The sequence below is a fragment of the Cherax quadricarinatus genome, chromosome 78 (assembly GCF_038502225.1).
Source record: "Cherax quadricarinatus isolate ZL_2023a chromosome 78, ASM3850222v1, whole genome shotgun sequence".
In the NCBI taxonomy this organism is placed as follows: Eukaryota; Metazoa; Arthropoda; class Malacostraca; order Decapoda; family Parastacidae; genus Cherax; species Cherax quadricarinatus.
Window position 1 is genome coordinate 17,845,554 of NC_091369.1, and position 16,239 is coordinate 17,861,792.

Below are 16,239 nucleotides of genomic sequence, written 5' to 3' on the forward strand. Positions count from 1 at the left end.
AGTTCCTCCATACTAGAACAGTCCTATTTCGCGATGCTGCGTTAATTATTGCCCATAGTCTCTGTTCGAGGAGCGTCAGCAATTTTCGGGAAGTGTGGCATGGAGGAAGATCCTGTTGGAAAATGCCTTCTCCCTCAGGAAAGTTTCTGTCCACAATGGGAAGCCAATGAGTTTCCAGAATTGCCTTGTATTTCTTACTGTTCATCGTTTCCTCATCAATAACAAGCTGTCCAGTAGCACTACAACTACCCCAAAACATCTTTGGTGGGTGTTTTGGCGCTTGTTGAGAGCACCCATTCCGAAGAGGTTAGCATGTGCTCTATCTCACTACCACTGATCTGTACCCATGTACTTCAGAATGTGCCTCAACTGAAAATATACCTTTCCGTATTTTTTCTTTTTTATAGCAGCAGTCAATTGTTTCTTTACCGGCTTTCTGTCAACTTCAAGGAGCCAATTCTCTCTTTAGATCTTTGCTGGTATTCTTGGGATCCTTTACAGAATTTCTTATGGTAACCTTGTCATCCTGAGGTGCTGTCTTGCATTTTTCTTCCACACCTTGCTCGACACACCGCTCCTCACTCATCAGTGTCGTCAGCTCTCTTCAGAATCCGATCAACAGTTGACTTTGCTAGGCTCAAATTTTCAGCGATCTGTCTGATACACAAGTCAGCATGTTTTCTAAGAGCTACAATACTTAGACGTTTCTTAGGTGCAACATCCATCATAAATTTCAGCAGTAATCATGCAATGAAGGGGAGAATTTGGCGAAACCACACTCACTCACAGAGCAGGCTTGCAGGAATAGCTTACAGAACAACTGTTGTAGCACTGACGAGAGTGGCAGGGAAACATCACTGCTGGATGATTGACAGAAGTCAGCAACAAACTCCTATAAAAAAATAGAACCCAAATTAAACCGGTGAATAAGACATACGAGATAATTACAAAATTTATTTCTGTCCCAATTAATTTGCACAATACTCGTATATTTTTGACCTACTTCATCAGTGGTACTTTATACAAGCGTTGATGTTCTTTTACAGTTTTGTATTTTGTGATAGGGTGACGAACGACTGTTTAGTAGCCAGTTGTTTGTTAGTGTTTGTGGGGATGGCCAGTTAATTATTTAAATCCAGTCCATCCAGGAATTTTATATTCTTTAACACTTAAGAAACTGTGATGTTGTATGTCAGTGCACTAGTTCTATGTGATGTTGTATGTCAGTGCACCAGTTCTATGTGATGTTGTATGTCAGTGCACCAGTTCTGTGTGATGTTGTATGTCAGTGCACCAGTTCTATGTGATGTTGTAAGTCAGTGCACCAGTTCTGTGTGATGTTGTATGTCAGTGCACCAGTTCTATGTGATGTTGTAAGTCAGTGCACCAGTTCTGTGTGATGTTGCATGTCAGTGCACCAGTTCTATGTGATGTTGTATGTCAGTGCACCAGTTCTGTGTGATGTTGTATGTCAGTGCACCAGTTCTATGTGATGTTGTATGTCAGTGCACCAGTTCTATGTGATGTATGTCAGTGCACCAGTTCTATGTGATGTTGTATGTCAGTGCACCAGTTCTGTGTGATGTTGTATGTCAGTGCACCAGTTCTATGTGATGTTGTATGTCAGTGCACCAGTTCTATGTGATGTATGTCAGTGCACCAGTTCTATGTGATGTTGTATGTCAGTGCACCAGTTCTGTGTGATGTTGTATGTCAGTGCACCAGTTCTGTGTGATGTTGTATGTCAGTGCACCAGTTCTGTGTGATGTATGTCAGTGCACCATTTCTGTGTGATGTATGTCAGTGCACCAGTTCTGTGTGATGTATGTCAGTGCACCAGTTCTGTGTGATGTTGTATTTCAGTGCACCAGTTCTGTGTGATGTTGTATGTCAGTGCACCAGTTCTATGTGTTGTACGTCAGTGGACCAGTATTGTGATTTATGTGATTTATGTGATTTATGTATGTCAGTGCACCAGTTCTATGTGATGTTGTATGTCAGTGCACCAGTTCTGTGTGATGTATGTCAGTGCACCAGTTCTGTGTGATGTTGTATGTCAGTGCACCAGTTCTGTGTGATGTTGTATGTCAGTGCACCAGTTCTATGTGTTGTACGTCAGTGGACCAGTATTGTGATTTATGTGATGTTGTATGTCAGTGGACCAGTTGTCTGTGATGTTGTATGTAAGTGGACCAGTTGTATGAGATGTTGCATGTCAGTGGACCAGTTCTATGTGATGTTGCATGTCAGTGGGCCAATTCTAGGTGACTTTGTATGTCAGTGGACCAGTTCTATGTGATGTTGTATGTTAGTGGGCCAATACTGTGTTCTATGTGATGTTGTATGTTAGCGGACCAGTACTGTGATGTTGTATGTCAGTGGACTAGTACTGTGATGTTGTATGTCAGTGGACCAGTACTGTGATGTTAAATGTCAGTGGACCAATAATGTGATCTATATGGTGTTATACGTCAATGGACCAGTACTGTGTTCTATGTGATGTTGTACGTCAGTGGACCAGTACTGTGATCTATATGATGTTGTACGTCAATGGACCAGTACTGTGTTCTATGTGATGTTGTACGTCAGTGGACCAGTATTGTGTTCTATGTGATGTTGTACGTCAGTGGACCAGTATTGTGTTCTATGTGATGTTGTATGTCTGTGGACCAGTATTGTGTTCTATGTGATGTTGTACGTCAGTGGACCAGTACTGTGTTCTATGTGATGTTGTACGTCAGTGGACCAGTATTGTGTTCTATGTGATGTTGTATGTCAGTGGACCAGTATTGTGTTCTATGTGATGTTGTATGTCTGTGGACCAGTATTGTGTTCTATGTGATGTACGTCAGTGGACCAGTATTGTGTTCTATGTGATGTTGTACGTCAGTGGACCAGTATTGTGTTCTATGTGATGTTGTATGTCTGTGGACCAGTATTGTGTTCTATGTGATGTTGTACGTCAGTGGACCAGTATTGTGTTCTATGTGATGTTGTACGTCAGTGGACCAGTATTGTGTTCTATGTGATGTTGTACGTCAGTGGACCAGCATTGTGTTCTATGTGATGTTGTACGTCAGTGGACCAGTATTGTGTTCTATGTGATGTTGTATGTCAGTGGACCAGTATTGTGTTCTATGTGATGTTGTATGTCAGTGGACCAGTATTGTGTTCTATGTGATATTGTACGTCAGTGGACCAGTATTGTGTTCTATGTGATGTTGTATGTCAGTGGACCAGTACTGTGTTCTATGTGATGTTGTATGTCAGTGGACCAGTACTGTGTTCTATGTGATGTTGTACGTCAGTGGACCAGTATTGTGTTCTATGTGATGTTGTATGTCTGTGGACCAGTATTGTGTTCTATGTGATGTTGTATGTCTGTGGACCAGTATTGTGTTCTATGTGATGTTGTATGTCAGTGGACCAGTATTGTGTTCTATGTGATGTTGTATGTCTGTGGACCAGTATTGTGTTCTATGTGATGTTGTATGTCAGTGGACCAGTATTGTGTTCTATGTGATGTTGTATGTCTGTGGACCAGTATTGTGTTCTATGTGATGTTGTATGTCTGTGGACCAGTATTGGGTTCTATGTGATGTTGTATGTCTGTGGACCAGTACTGTGTTCTAGGTAATACTGTATGTCAGTTTACCAGTACTGTGTTGTAGGTAATACTGTATGTCAGTTTACCAGTACTGTATTCTAGGTAATACTGTATGTCAGTTTACCAGTACTGTGTTGTAGGTAATACTGTATGTCAGTTTACCAGTACTGTGTTGTAGGTAATACTGTATGTCAGTTTACCAGTACTGTGTTGTAGGTAATACTGTATGTCAGTTTACCAGTACTGTGTTGTAGGTAATACTGTATGTCAGTTTACCAGTACTGTGTTCTAGGTAATACTGTATGTCAGTTTACCAGTACTGTGTTGTAGGTAATACTGTATGTCAGTTTACCAGTACTGTATTCTAGGTAATACTGTATGTCAGTTTACCAGTACTGTGTTCTAGGTAATACTGTATGTCAGTTTACCAGTACTGTGTTCTAGGTAATACTGTATGTCAGTTTACCAGTACTGTATTCTAGGTAATACTGTATGTCAGTTTACCAGTACTGTGTTCTAGGTAATACTGTATGTCAGTTTACCAGTACTGTGTTCTAGGTAATATTGTATGTCAGTTTACCAGTACTGTATTCTAGGTAATACTGTATGTCAGTTTACCAGTACTGTGTTCTAGGTAATACTGTATGTCAGTTTACCAGTACTGTGTTCTAGGTAATATTGTATGTCAGTTTACCAGTACTGTATTCTAGGTAATACTGTATGTCAGTTTACCAGACTGTGGTGTATAAATGGAAAACAGGAATAAATGAAAGGGGATGTAAATAGCGTGCTGAAAATATCTAGCCAAGACAGGACTCGCAGCAATGGTTTTAAATTTGAAAAATTCTGATTCAGGAAGGATATATGAAAGCACTGGTTTGGTAATAGAGTTGTGGATGATTGGAACAAACTCCCGAGTACAGTTATAGAAGCCGAAACGTTGTGTAGTTTTAAAAACTGGTTAGATAAATACGTGAGTGGGTGTGGGTGGGTGTGAGCTGGATCTGACTAGCCTGTGCTACTAGGTCTGATACCGTGCTCCTTCCTTAAGTGAATGTGACCTGACTGGGTGGGTCATTGGTCTACGGCGGGGGGTGACATGGACCTGTCTCGCATGGGCCAGTAGGCATGTTGCAGTGTTCCTTCTTCGTTATGTTCTTATGCTCTAATGTTAGTGGAGCGACACGTAAAATTCTGTATTGATTATCATATTTATTTATTAAATTTTTTACATATTTTTTATATTTAGTAAAAAAATTCTATATAATATGATATAAACTTATTAAATTCAATAACAGTGTTTTAAATTATTATTTGTTTCATATTTATTTTCAAATGAAAGTTACATCGTAAGTAGATAAAAAATATCTAATCATTATTAGCCAAGAAAGTTATGTCTCATTATTCTAAGATAATAAAATAAAAGGTCAATCTAGGTTAGCTAAAACATATCTAAACAATCTTTAAATTAATATTTATTGTTACTTTTAAAAATTCCTGGTAAAGAAAATTAATAGAGACAGACATAAGATATAAGACCAACCTTCTTTCTCTTCTTCTCAATGTACGTGCACAGGGAAGCTCTCCTACAAGACAGCTCTGGACGTGACCATGTACGTGAAGAATGAGAAGGAAATGTTGCCCTTCATTGCCCTCTCTAGCAACTTAGAGCTTATGGAGAAGATTATTAAGGAGACTCCCGTGTATGACAGCTTCAAGGTAGGTATACCCACGCTTAGTCTGCACGATATATATATATATATACATATATATATATATATATATATATATATATATATATATATATATATATATATATATATATATATATATATATATATATATATATATATATATATGTCGTGCCGAATATGCAAAACTGGTCAATTAGCAAGAACTCATTTAAAATTAAGTCCTTTCTAAAATTTTCTCTTATACGTTTAAAGATATATTTTTTTCATTAATGTTGATGTAAAAATTTACAATTTTGCACCAAAAGAATCTTAGAAAACTTACCTAACCTTATTATAACAAGAACAATTTATTTTAGCCTAACCCAACTAAATATATTTTAGATTTGTTTACAATAATTTAATACTAAACAAACACAGTGAAATATATTTTTTTCGTTAGGTTAAGAAAGATTTTGGCGAAATTATTGTATACACAAATTTTCTCTTGTCCTACATGGCAATTTGAGCGTTGCTATTTAAGCCAAGATCGCAAGTTCTGCCTATTCGGCACGACATATATATATATATACATATATATATATATATATATATATATATATATATATATATATATACATATATATATATATATATACATATATATATATATATATATATATATAACTGGGTTGCTTGTATGTGCATGGATGTAGTGCGGATGACAAGAAACAGATGATTGCTGATGTTATAAATGAAAAGAAGTTGGATATCCTGGCCCTAAGCGAAACAAAGGTGAAGGGGAGTTTCGGTGGAGGGAAATAAATGGGATTAAATCTGGAGTATCTGAGAGAGTTAGAGCTAAGGAAGGGGTAGCAATAATGTTGAAGGATCAGTTATGGAAGGAGAAAAGACAATATGAATGTGTAAATTCAAGAATTATGTGGATTAAAGTAAAGGTTGGATGCGAAAAGTGGGTCATAATAAGCGTGTATGCACCTGGAGAAGAGAGGAATATAGAGTAGAGAGAGAGATTTTGGGAAATGTTAAGTGAATGTATAGGAACCCTTGAACTAAGTGAGAGAATAAGTAGGAGAAACTTTTAGAGAGGGTGTGGTAGGTAAGTTTCGGGTGCCAGGTGTAAATGATAATGGGAGCCCTTTGATTGGTTTAGTTATAGGTAATAAATATTTTAAGAAAAAGAGGATAAATAAGTATACAAGATATGATGTAGGGCGAAATGACAGTAGTTTGTTGGATTATGTATTGGTAGATAAAAGACTGTTGAGTAGACGTTAGGATGTACATGTTTATAGAGGGACCATAGATATATCAGATCACTTTTTAGTTGTAGCTGCACTGAGAGTAAAAGGTAGATGGGATACAAGGAGAATAGAAGCATCAGGGAAGAGAGAGGTGAAGGTTTATAAACTAAAAGAGGAGGCAGTTAGGGTAAGATATAAATAGCTATTGGAGGATAGATGGGCTAATGAGAGCATAGGCAATGGGGTCGAAGAGGTATGGGGTAGGTTTAAAAATGTAGTGTTAAGAGATAAGATAAGATTTCCTTCGGATTTTTAACCCCGGAGGGTTAGCCACCCAGGATAACCCAAGAAAGTCAGTGCGTCATCGAGGACTGTCTAACTTATTTCCATTGGGGTCCTTAATCTTGTCCCCCAGGATGCGACCCACGCCAGTCGACTAACACCCAGGTACCTATTTGCTGCTAGGTGAACAGGACAATAGGTGTAAGGAAACGTGTCGAAATGTTTCCACCCGCCGGGAATCGAACCCGGGCCCTCCGTGTGTGAAGCGGGAGCTTTAGCCACCAGGCCACCAGGCCAGTTTGTGGTTACAGGAAAGTGGGTGCGGGAGGGAAGAGGAGCGATTGGTGGAATGATGATGTAAAGAGAGTAGTAAGGAAGAAAAAGTTAGCATATGAGAAGTTTTTACAAAGTAGAAGTGATGCAAGGAGGGAAGAGTATATGGAGAAAAAGAGAGAGGTTAAGAGAGTGGTGAAGCAATGTAAACAGAGAGCAAATGAGAGAGTGGGTGAGATGTTATCAACAAATTTTGTTGAAAATAAGAAAAAGTTTTGGAGTGAAATTAACAAGTTAAGGAAGCCTAGAGAACAAATGGATTTGTCAGTTAAAAATAGGAGAGGAGAGTTATTAAATGGAGAGATAGAGGTATTGGGAAGATGGAGGGAACATTTTGAGGAATTGTTAAATGTTGATGAAGATAGGGAAGCTGTGATTTCATGTATAGGGCAAGGAGGAATAACATCTTGTAGGAGTGAGGAAGAGCCAGTTGTGAGTGTGGGGGAAGTTCGTGAGGCAGTAGGTAAAATGAAAGGGGGTAAGGCAGCTGGGATTGATGGGATAAAGATAGAAATGTTAAAAGCAGGTGGGGATATAGTTTTGGAGTGGTTGGTGCTGTTGTTTAATAGGTGTATGGAAGAGGGTAAGGTACCTAGGGATTGGCAGAGAGCATGCATAGTTCCTTTGTATAAACACAAAGGGGACAAAAGAGAGTGCAAAAATTATAGGGGGATAAATCTGTTGAGTATACCTGGTAAAGTGTATGGTAGAGTTATTATTGAAAGAATTAAGAGTAAGATGGAGAATAGGATAGCAGATGAACAAGGAGGCTTTAGGAAAGGTAGGGTGTGTGTTGACCAAGTGTTTACAGTGAAACATAAGTGAACAGAATTTAGATAAGGCTAAAGAGGTTTTTGTGGCATTTATGGATTTGGAAAAGGCGTATGACAGGGTGGATAGGGGGGCAATGTGGCATATGTTGCAGTTGTATGGTATAGGAGGTAGGTTACTGAAAGCAGTGAAGAGTTTCTACGAGGATAGTGAGGCTCAAGTTAGAGTATGTAGGAAAGAGGGAGATTATTTCCCAGTAAAAGTAGGCCTTAGACAAGGATGTGTGATGTCACCGTGGTTATTCAATATATTTATAGATGGGGTTGTAAGAGAAGTAAATGCGAGGGTCTTGAGTTAAAAGATAAAGAATCACACATAAAGTGGGAGTATTCACAGTTGCTCTTTGCTGATGACACTGTGCTCTGGGAGATTCTGAAGAGAAGTTGCAGAGGTTGGTGGATGAATTTGGTATGGTATGTAAAAGAAGAAAACTAAAAGTGAATACAGGAAAGAGTAAGGTTATGAGGATAACAAAAAGATTAGGTGATGAAAGACTGGATATCAGATTGGAGGGAGAGAGTATGGAGGAGGTAAATGTATTCAGATATTTGGGATATTCGGATGGGTCTATGAAAGATGAGGTGAATCATAGAATTGATGAGGGTAAAAGGGTGAGCGGTGCACTTAGGAGTCTGTGGAGACGAAGAACTTTGTCCTTGGAGGCAAAGAGGGGAAGGTATGAGAGCATAGTTTTACCAACGCTCTTATATGGGTGTGAAGCATGGGTGATGAATGTTGCAGCAAGGAGAAGGCTGGAGGCAGTGGAGATGTCATGTCTGAGGGCAATGTGTGGTGTGAATATAATGCAGAGAATTCGTAGTTTGGAAGTTAGAAGGAGGTGCGGGATTGCCAAAACTGTTGTCCAGAGGGCTGAGGAAGGGTTGTTGAGGTGGTTCGGACATGTAGAGAGAATGGAGCGAAACAGAATGACTTCAAGAGTGTATCAGTCTGTAGTGGAAGGAAGGCGTGGTAGGGGTCGGCCTAAGAAAGGTTGGAGGGAGGGGGTAAAGGAGGTTTTGTGTGCGAGTGGGTTGGACTTCCAGCGGACATGCGTGAGCGTGTTTGATAGGAGTGAATGGAAACAAATGGTTTTTAATACTTAACGTGCTGTTGGAGTGTGAGCAAAATAACATTTATGAAGGGATTCAGGGAAACCGGCAGGCCGGACTTGAGTCCTGGAGATGGGAAGTACAGTGCCTGCACTCTGAAGGAGGGGTGTTAATGTTGCAGTTTAAAAACTGTAGTGTAAAGCACCCTTCTGGCAAGACATTGATGGAGTGAGTGATGGTGAAAGTTTTTCTTTTTCGGGCCACTCTGCCTTGGTGGGAATCGCCCAGTGTGCTAATAAAAATAATATATATATATATATATATATATATATATATATATATATATATATATATATATATATATATATATATATATATATATATATATATATATATATATATATATATATATATATATATATATATATATATATATATATATATATATATATATATATATATATATATATATATATATATATATATATATATATATATATATATATATATATATATATATATATATATATATATATATATATATATATATATATATATATATATATGTGTGTGTGTGTGTGTGTGTGTGTGTGTGTGTGTGTGTGTGTGTGTGTGTGTGTGAGTGTGAGTGTGAGTGTGTGTGTGTGTGTGTGTGTGTGTGTGTGTGTGTGTGTGTGTGTGTGTGTGTGTGTGTGTGTGTGTGTGTGTGTGTGTGTCGTGCCGAATAAATCGAAATTATTGTTTTGGCTTAAATAGTAATGTTCTTCTTGCCGAATAAGGCAAGCGAAAATTTGTGTATTCAATAATTTTGCAATAATTATTCTGAACATAACGAAAAAAAAAATTTCAATGTGTTTGTTTCTTATTAAATAATTGTAAGCTAATCTAAAATATATTTAGTTGAATTAGGCTAAATTGTATTGCGCTTGTTATAATTAGCTTAGGAACGATTTCTAAGGTTATTTTGGTACAAAATTGTTAATTTTTACATTAACATAAATGAAAAAAAAAATCCAACGTATAAGTCAAAATTTTAGAAAGGACTTAATTTTAAAGGAGTTCTAGCTAATTGACCAGTTTTTCCTATTCGGCACTATATGTATATATATATATATATATATATATATATATATATATATATATATATATATATATATATATATATATATATATATATATATATATATATATATATATATATATATATATATATATATATATATATATATATGTATATATATATATATATATATATATATATATATATATATATATATATATATATATATATATATATATATATATATATATATATATATATATATATATATATATATATATATATATATATATATATATATATATATATATATATATATATATATATATATATATATATATATATATATATATATATATATATATATATATATATATATATATATATATATATATATATATATATATATATATATATATATATACATATATTTATGCAAAAAACTAGAAGGGTGTTTGATGATGACTCTAGGTCTTTTGTGTTGCGATCAACATATCATCACGAGCTTGCAATGTTGCTGAAATGAGTAAGAGTTCTCAACAGATTCGCTCGAACTCTTGGAAGAACGTTCCTTTGAGCGAATCTGCTGAGAACTCTTTCTAATTTCTGCAAATTTACAGGCTCCTGATGGTGTGTTGATTGCAACACGAAAGGTCTAGAGGTATCATCCATCTCCCCCTGTGGTTGTTTTGCATATACATACATACACACACACACACACTCACACACACACACACACACACACACACACATACACACACACACACACACACACACACACACACACACACACACACACACACACACACACACACACACATACAGAATGAGCCCATGGTTTACCCAAAGGTGCAGGGAGGCAAAAACCAAGTGTGCTAGGGAATGGAAGAAATATAGAAGGCAAAGGACCCAGGAGAATAAGGAGAACAGTCGTAGAGCCAGAAACGAATATGCACAGATAAGAAGGGAGGCCCAAAGATAATATGAAAATGACATAGCAGCGAAAGCCAAATCTGACCCGAAACTGTTGTACAGCCACATCAGGAGGAAAACAACAGTCAAGGACCAGGTAATCAGGCTAAGGAAGGAAGGAGGAGAGACAACAAGAAATGACCGTGAAGTATGTGAAGAACTCAACAAGAGATTCAATTAAGTGTTCACAGAGGAGACAGAAGGGACTCCAGAAAGACAGAGAGGTGGAGCACACCACCAAGTGCTGGACACAGTGCACACAACCGAGGAAGAAGTGAAGAGGCTTCTGAGTGAGCTAGATACCTCAAAGGCAATGGGGCCAGATAACATCTCCCCATGGGTATTGAGAGAGGGAGCAGAGGCGCTATGTGTACCCCTAACAACAATATTCAATACATCTATCGAAACAGGGAGTTTGCCTGAGGCATGGAAGACAGCAAATGTAGTCCCAGTCTTTAAAAAAGGAGACAGACATGAAGCATTAAACTACAGACCAGTGTCACTGACATGTATAGTATGCAAAATCATGGAGAAGATTATCAGGAGAAGAGTGGTGGAACACCTAGAAAGGAATGATCTCATCAACAGCAGCCAACATGGTTTCAGGGACGGGAAATCCTGTGTCACAAACCTACTGGAGTTCTATGACATGGTGACAGCAGTAAGACAAGAGAGAGAGGGGTGGGTGGATTGCATTTTCTTGGACTGCAAGAAGGCGTTTGACACAGTTCCACACAAGAGATTGGTGCAAAAACTGGAGGACCAAGCAGGGATAACAGGGAAGGCACTACAATGGATCAGGGAATACTTGTCAGGAAGACAGCAGCGAGTCATGGTACGTGGCGAGGTGTCAGAGTGGGCACCTGTGACCAGCTGGGTCCCGCAGGGGTCAGTCCTAGGACCAGTGCTGTTTCTGGTATTTGTGAACGACATGACGGAAGGAATAGACTCTGAGGTGTCCCTGTTTGCAGATGACGTGAAGTTGATGAGAAGAATTCACTCGATCGAAGACCAGGCAGAACTACAAAGGGATCTGCACAGGCTGCAGACCTGGTCCAGCAATTGGCTCCTGGAGTTCAATATCACCAAGTGCAAAGTCATGAAGATTGGGGAAGGGCAAAGAAGGCCGCAGACGGAGTACAGTCTAGGGGGTCAGAGACTACAAACCTCACTCAAGGAAACAGATCTTGGGGTGATTATAACACCAGGCACATCTCCTGAAGCGCACATCAACCAAATAACTGCTGCAGCATATGGGCGCCTAGCAAACCTCAGAACAGCATTCCGACATCTTAATAAGGAATCATTCAGGACCCTGTACACCGTGTACGTTAGGCCCATATTGGAGTATGCGGCACCAGTTTGGAACCCACACCTAGCCAAGCACGTGAAGAAACTAGAGAAAGTGCAAAGGTTTGCAACAAGACTAGTCCCAGAACTAAGAGGTATGTCCTACGAGGAGAGGTTAAGGGAAATCAACCTGACGACACTGGAGGACAGGAGAGATAGAGGGGACACGATAACGACATACAAAATACTGAGAGGAATTGACAAGGTGGACAAAGACAGGATGTTCCAGAGATTGGACACAGTAACAAGGGGACACAGTTGGAAGCTGAAGACACAGATGAATCACAGGGATGTTAGGAAGTATTTCTTCAGCCACAGAGTAGTCAGTAAGTGGAATAGTTTGGGAAGCGATGTAGTGGAGGCAGGATCCATACATAGCTTTAAGCAGAGGTATGATAAAGCTCACGGTTCAGGGAGAGTGACCTAGTAGCGATCAGTTAAGAGGCGGGGCCAGAAGCTCGGACTCGACCCCCGCAACCTCAACTAGGTGAGTACATATATATATATATATATATATATATATATATATATATATATATATATATATATATATATATATATATATATATATTTCATATATATGATGGGGTCCACCTCTGGTGTAAATTGTGGGACCCATAGCCTCGGCGAAGTGGATAAAAAGGCTTCAAGGAAGAATATTTGGATTTCTTCCTGAATATTCCACTTCCCCTACCACCCCATCTTTTAAACTATTTTTTTTACCAATAGGAATGTTTTATTACATAATATGCAGGACAAGATGCGAAAGGGGGTGGAAATCTTTAGCTCAAGTACTTTCACACATCTCGGTGCGTCATCAGGAGCTGTGCAATGTTGCAAAGGAGCAACCAAAGCAGGGAGAGAGGTCTTTATCCAATCAATCCCAGGCACCTGGGATTGATGGGATAAAGATAAGAATGTTAAAAGCAGGTGGGGATATAGTACTGGAGTGGGTGGTGCTATTATTTAATAAATGTATGAAACAGGGTAAGGTACCTAGGGATTGGCAGAGAGCATGAATAGTTCCTTTGTATAAAGACAAAGGGGATAAAAGAGAGTGCAGAAATTATAGAGGAACATGTCTGTTGAGTATACCTGGTAAAGTGTATGGTAGAGTTATTATTGAAAGAATTAAGATTAAGGCAGAGAGTAAGATAGCAGATGAACAAGGAGGCTTTAGGAAAGGTAGGGGGTGTGTAGACCAAGTGTTTACAAGGAAACATATAGGTGAACAGTATTTAGATAAGGCTAAAGAGGCTTTTGTGGCATTTATGGATTTAGAAAAGGCATATGACAGGGTGGATAGAGGGGCAATGTGGCAGATGTATGATATAGGACGTAGGTTACTGAAAACAGTGAAGAGTTTTTACGAGGATAGTGAGGCTCAGGTTAGAGTTTGTAGGAGAGAGGGAGATTATTTCCCAGTAAAAGTAGGCCTTTGACAAGGATGTGTGATGTCACCGTGGTTGTTCAATATATTTATAGATGGGCAGCTAGAACTATGCTCTGAAAAACGTCATACTGGCAACCAAGATCATCTACCTGACCCATAGTCAGGTTATCCCAACTTAGCCCACCCAGGTAATTTTTCAGTCCCATGAAATCATCCAAGCGAAAGTCAGGGACAGAGATTTGATTGCAGCTTTCTGGGTAATTCCATGATATATTGAAACTAAGTGATTTATGATCACTTTCCCCAAGCTCATCATTAACCTCAAGATTATTAATTAATGATTCTTTGTTGGCAAAAACCAAGTCAAGCAGATTGTTTCCTCTAGTTGGTTCTGTCACAAACTGTTATAAAAAGCAATCCTGAACCTCATCAAGAAAGTCACTAGACTCAAGATTTCCTGTCATATTGTTCCAATCAATTTTCTAAAGTTAAAATCTCCAATTATCACAACATTTTTATATCTAGATGCTTTATGAATTTCGTCCCATAACAGCTTACTGCACTCCTTGTCAAGGTTTGGGGGCCTATAAATCACACCCAGAACTAATTTGTCACGACCCTCGAGAAACTGTAGCCAAACAGATTCTGTGTTCGATTTTTCTAATCTTATATCATGTCTAAGACAACAATTTAAATTTTCTCTGACATACATCGCCACTCAACCACCCTTCCTGTTGACCCTATCAGTGTGGAATAGTTTATAACCCTGTATGTTGCATTCAGAAGGCATTTCTCCATCTTTCAGGTTGAACCAGGTCTATGTTATATCAATAATATCTACATTACCTACACTTACAAGCAATCTTAGCTCATCTATCTTATTTCTTAGACTCCTACTATTTGTATAGTAAATCTTAAGGGAGCTAGTCACTCGTTGCCCTCTGTTATCTCTCTTTGTTTGTTGATCAATTGATTTGCCATTACTAGCAACTTTATTTTGAATATTGTCTTTTAAACATATCCCTGAAGTATACTGGTAATAACTGCTGTTTTTAACCATAATACTGCAGCCTGATTGTTTCCCACAAATACCCATGCCTCTATAATCTATCAGTTTAAATTCCTAGACAAATCATCAATTACCCTCTCAATCGAATTGGCTAATGCAACCACTCCATCCCCAGAGAGATGAACCCCATTCCTTGCATACATATCACGTTTGGCAAAGAATATGTCCCAGTTATCAATGAATGGGATTGCAATTTCCTTGCAGTACCTGTCTAGCCAGCAATTTATACCAATTGCCCTAGACATCCATTCATTGCCCATTCTCTTTCTAGGCAAGCTGCTACATATGACTGGGATCCCTCCCTTAGACCTAACTACTTCTATGGCTGACCTGTACTTATCCAGCAGCTCCTCTCTCCTGACCTTCCCAATGTCATTACCCCCAGCACTAAGACAGATAATGGGCTTGCTCCCATTACCTGACATAATATTATCCAACCTGCTGACTATGTCACCAACACCAGCTCCAGGAAGTCACACCCTCTGTCTGACCATTCTGTCTATGTTACAAAAAGAATGGTCCATATATCTTACCTGGGAATCGATTTCCAACCTTCACATCTTCTCTGTTAACCCCCCTCGTCTTCCTTCTTCCTGAACTGTGAACCACTTCCCACTTAAAGCGGTTGCCACTATTACTGCTGGTGACCATTTCCTCCTTACCAGCTAAATCCTTCTCACAATCACTCCCAGACTCATCTAGGCGAAGCTTCAGCCTCCTATTTTCCTGCTGAAGAAGTAGAATCTCCTTCTTCAACACTTTAACCTGAGATTCTAAAACACTACAACAAGCCATGGTGCTTGGTAACACCCCACACTAACTCCCAGAGCTTAGGACAGGTATGACCGCAGGTGACCACTGACCTCGGCGACACATGTGCAACTCTGACTCACGAAATTGTAATGACACGATTGCAAATAAACCATACCATGGACGGGGATAGAACCCTCGATCAGAGAGTCTCAGAACTCCAGACCGTCGCGTTAGCCACGGGGCCAGCTAGCCACAATAAGATTCATCCAACTAGGTATATTTCTACACCATAGGAAGGATTGTCTGGAGTTTTGAGACTCTCTGATCGCGGGTTCTATCCCCGTCCGTGGTATGATTTGTTTGCCATCGTGTCATTACGATTTCGTGAGTCATGTTCACGGCTTTGAAGGGACTGCAGCTAGAGTTCATCACGTCCAAGCTAGCCGGAGATTCGTCTGTAAAAACTTGCATTTGTGGTCACAGTGGTGCCTATGCTATCCTTCCTATGGTGTAGAAATATACCTAGTTGGATGAATCTAATTTTGGCTAGCTGGCTCAGTGGCTAACGCTACGGTCTGGAGTTTTGAGACTCTCTGATCGCTGGT

General features: G+C 38.9%; 2 protein-coding genes across 2 annotated transcripts in view; one reads left to right on the plus strand and one right to left on the minus strand.

The window, feature by feature from the left end:
• Positions 1-16,239, minus strand: part of LOC128701482 (inactive hydroxysteroid dehydrogenase-like protein 1) — a 375,829-nt gene that overhangs the window by 147,077 nt on the left and 212,513 nt on the right. The gene's annotated exons all lie outside the window — the stretch shown is intronic.
• LOC128701496 (uncharacterized) overlaps positions 1-16,239 on the plus strand; it is a 186,708-nt gene that overhangs the window by 48,971 nt on the left and 121,498 nt on the right. The window contains exon 6 of the mRNA XM_070101522.1: positions 5,184-5,326. Within this exon, the coding sequence (XP_069957623.1) occupies positions 5,184-5,326 (143 nt within the window). The remainder of the gene's footprint in view (positions 1-5,183; positions 5,327-16,239) is intronic.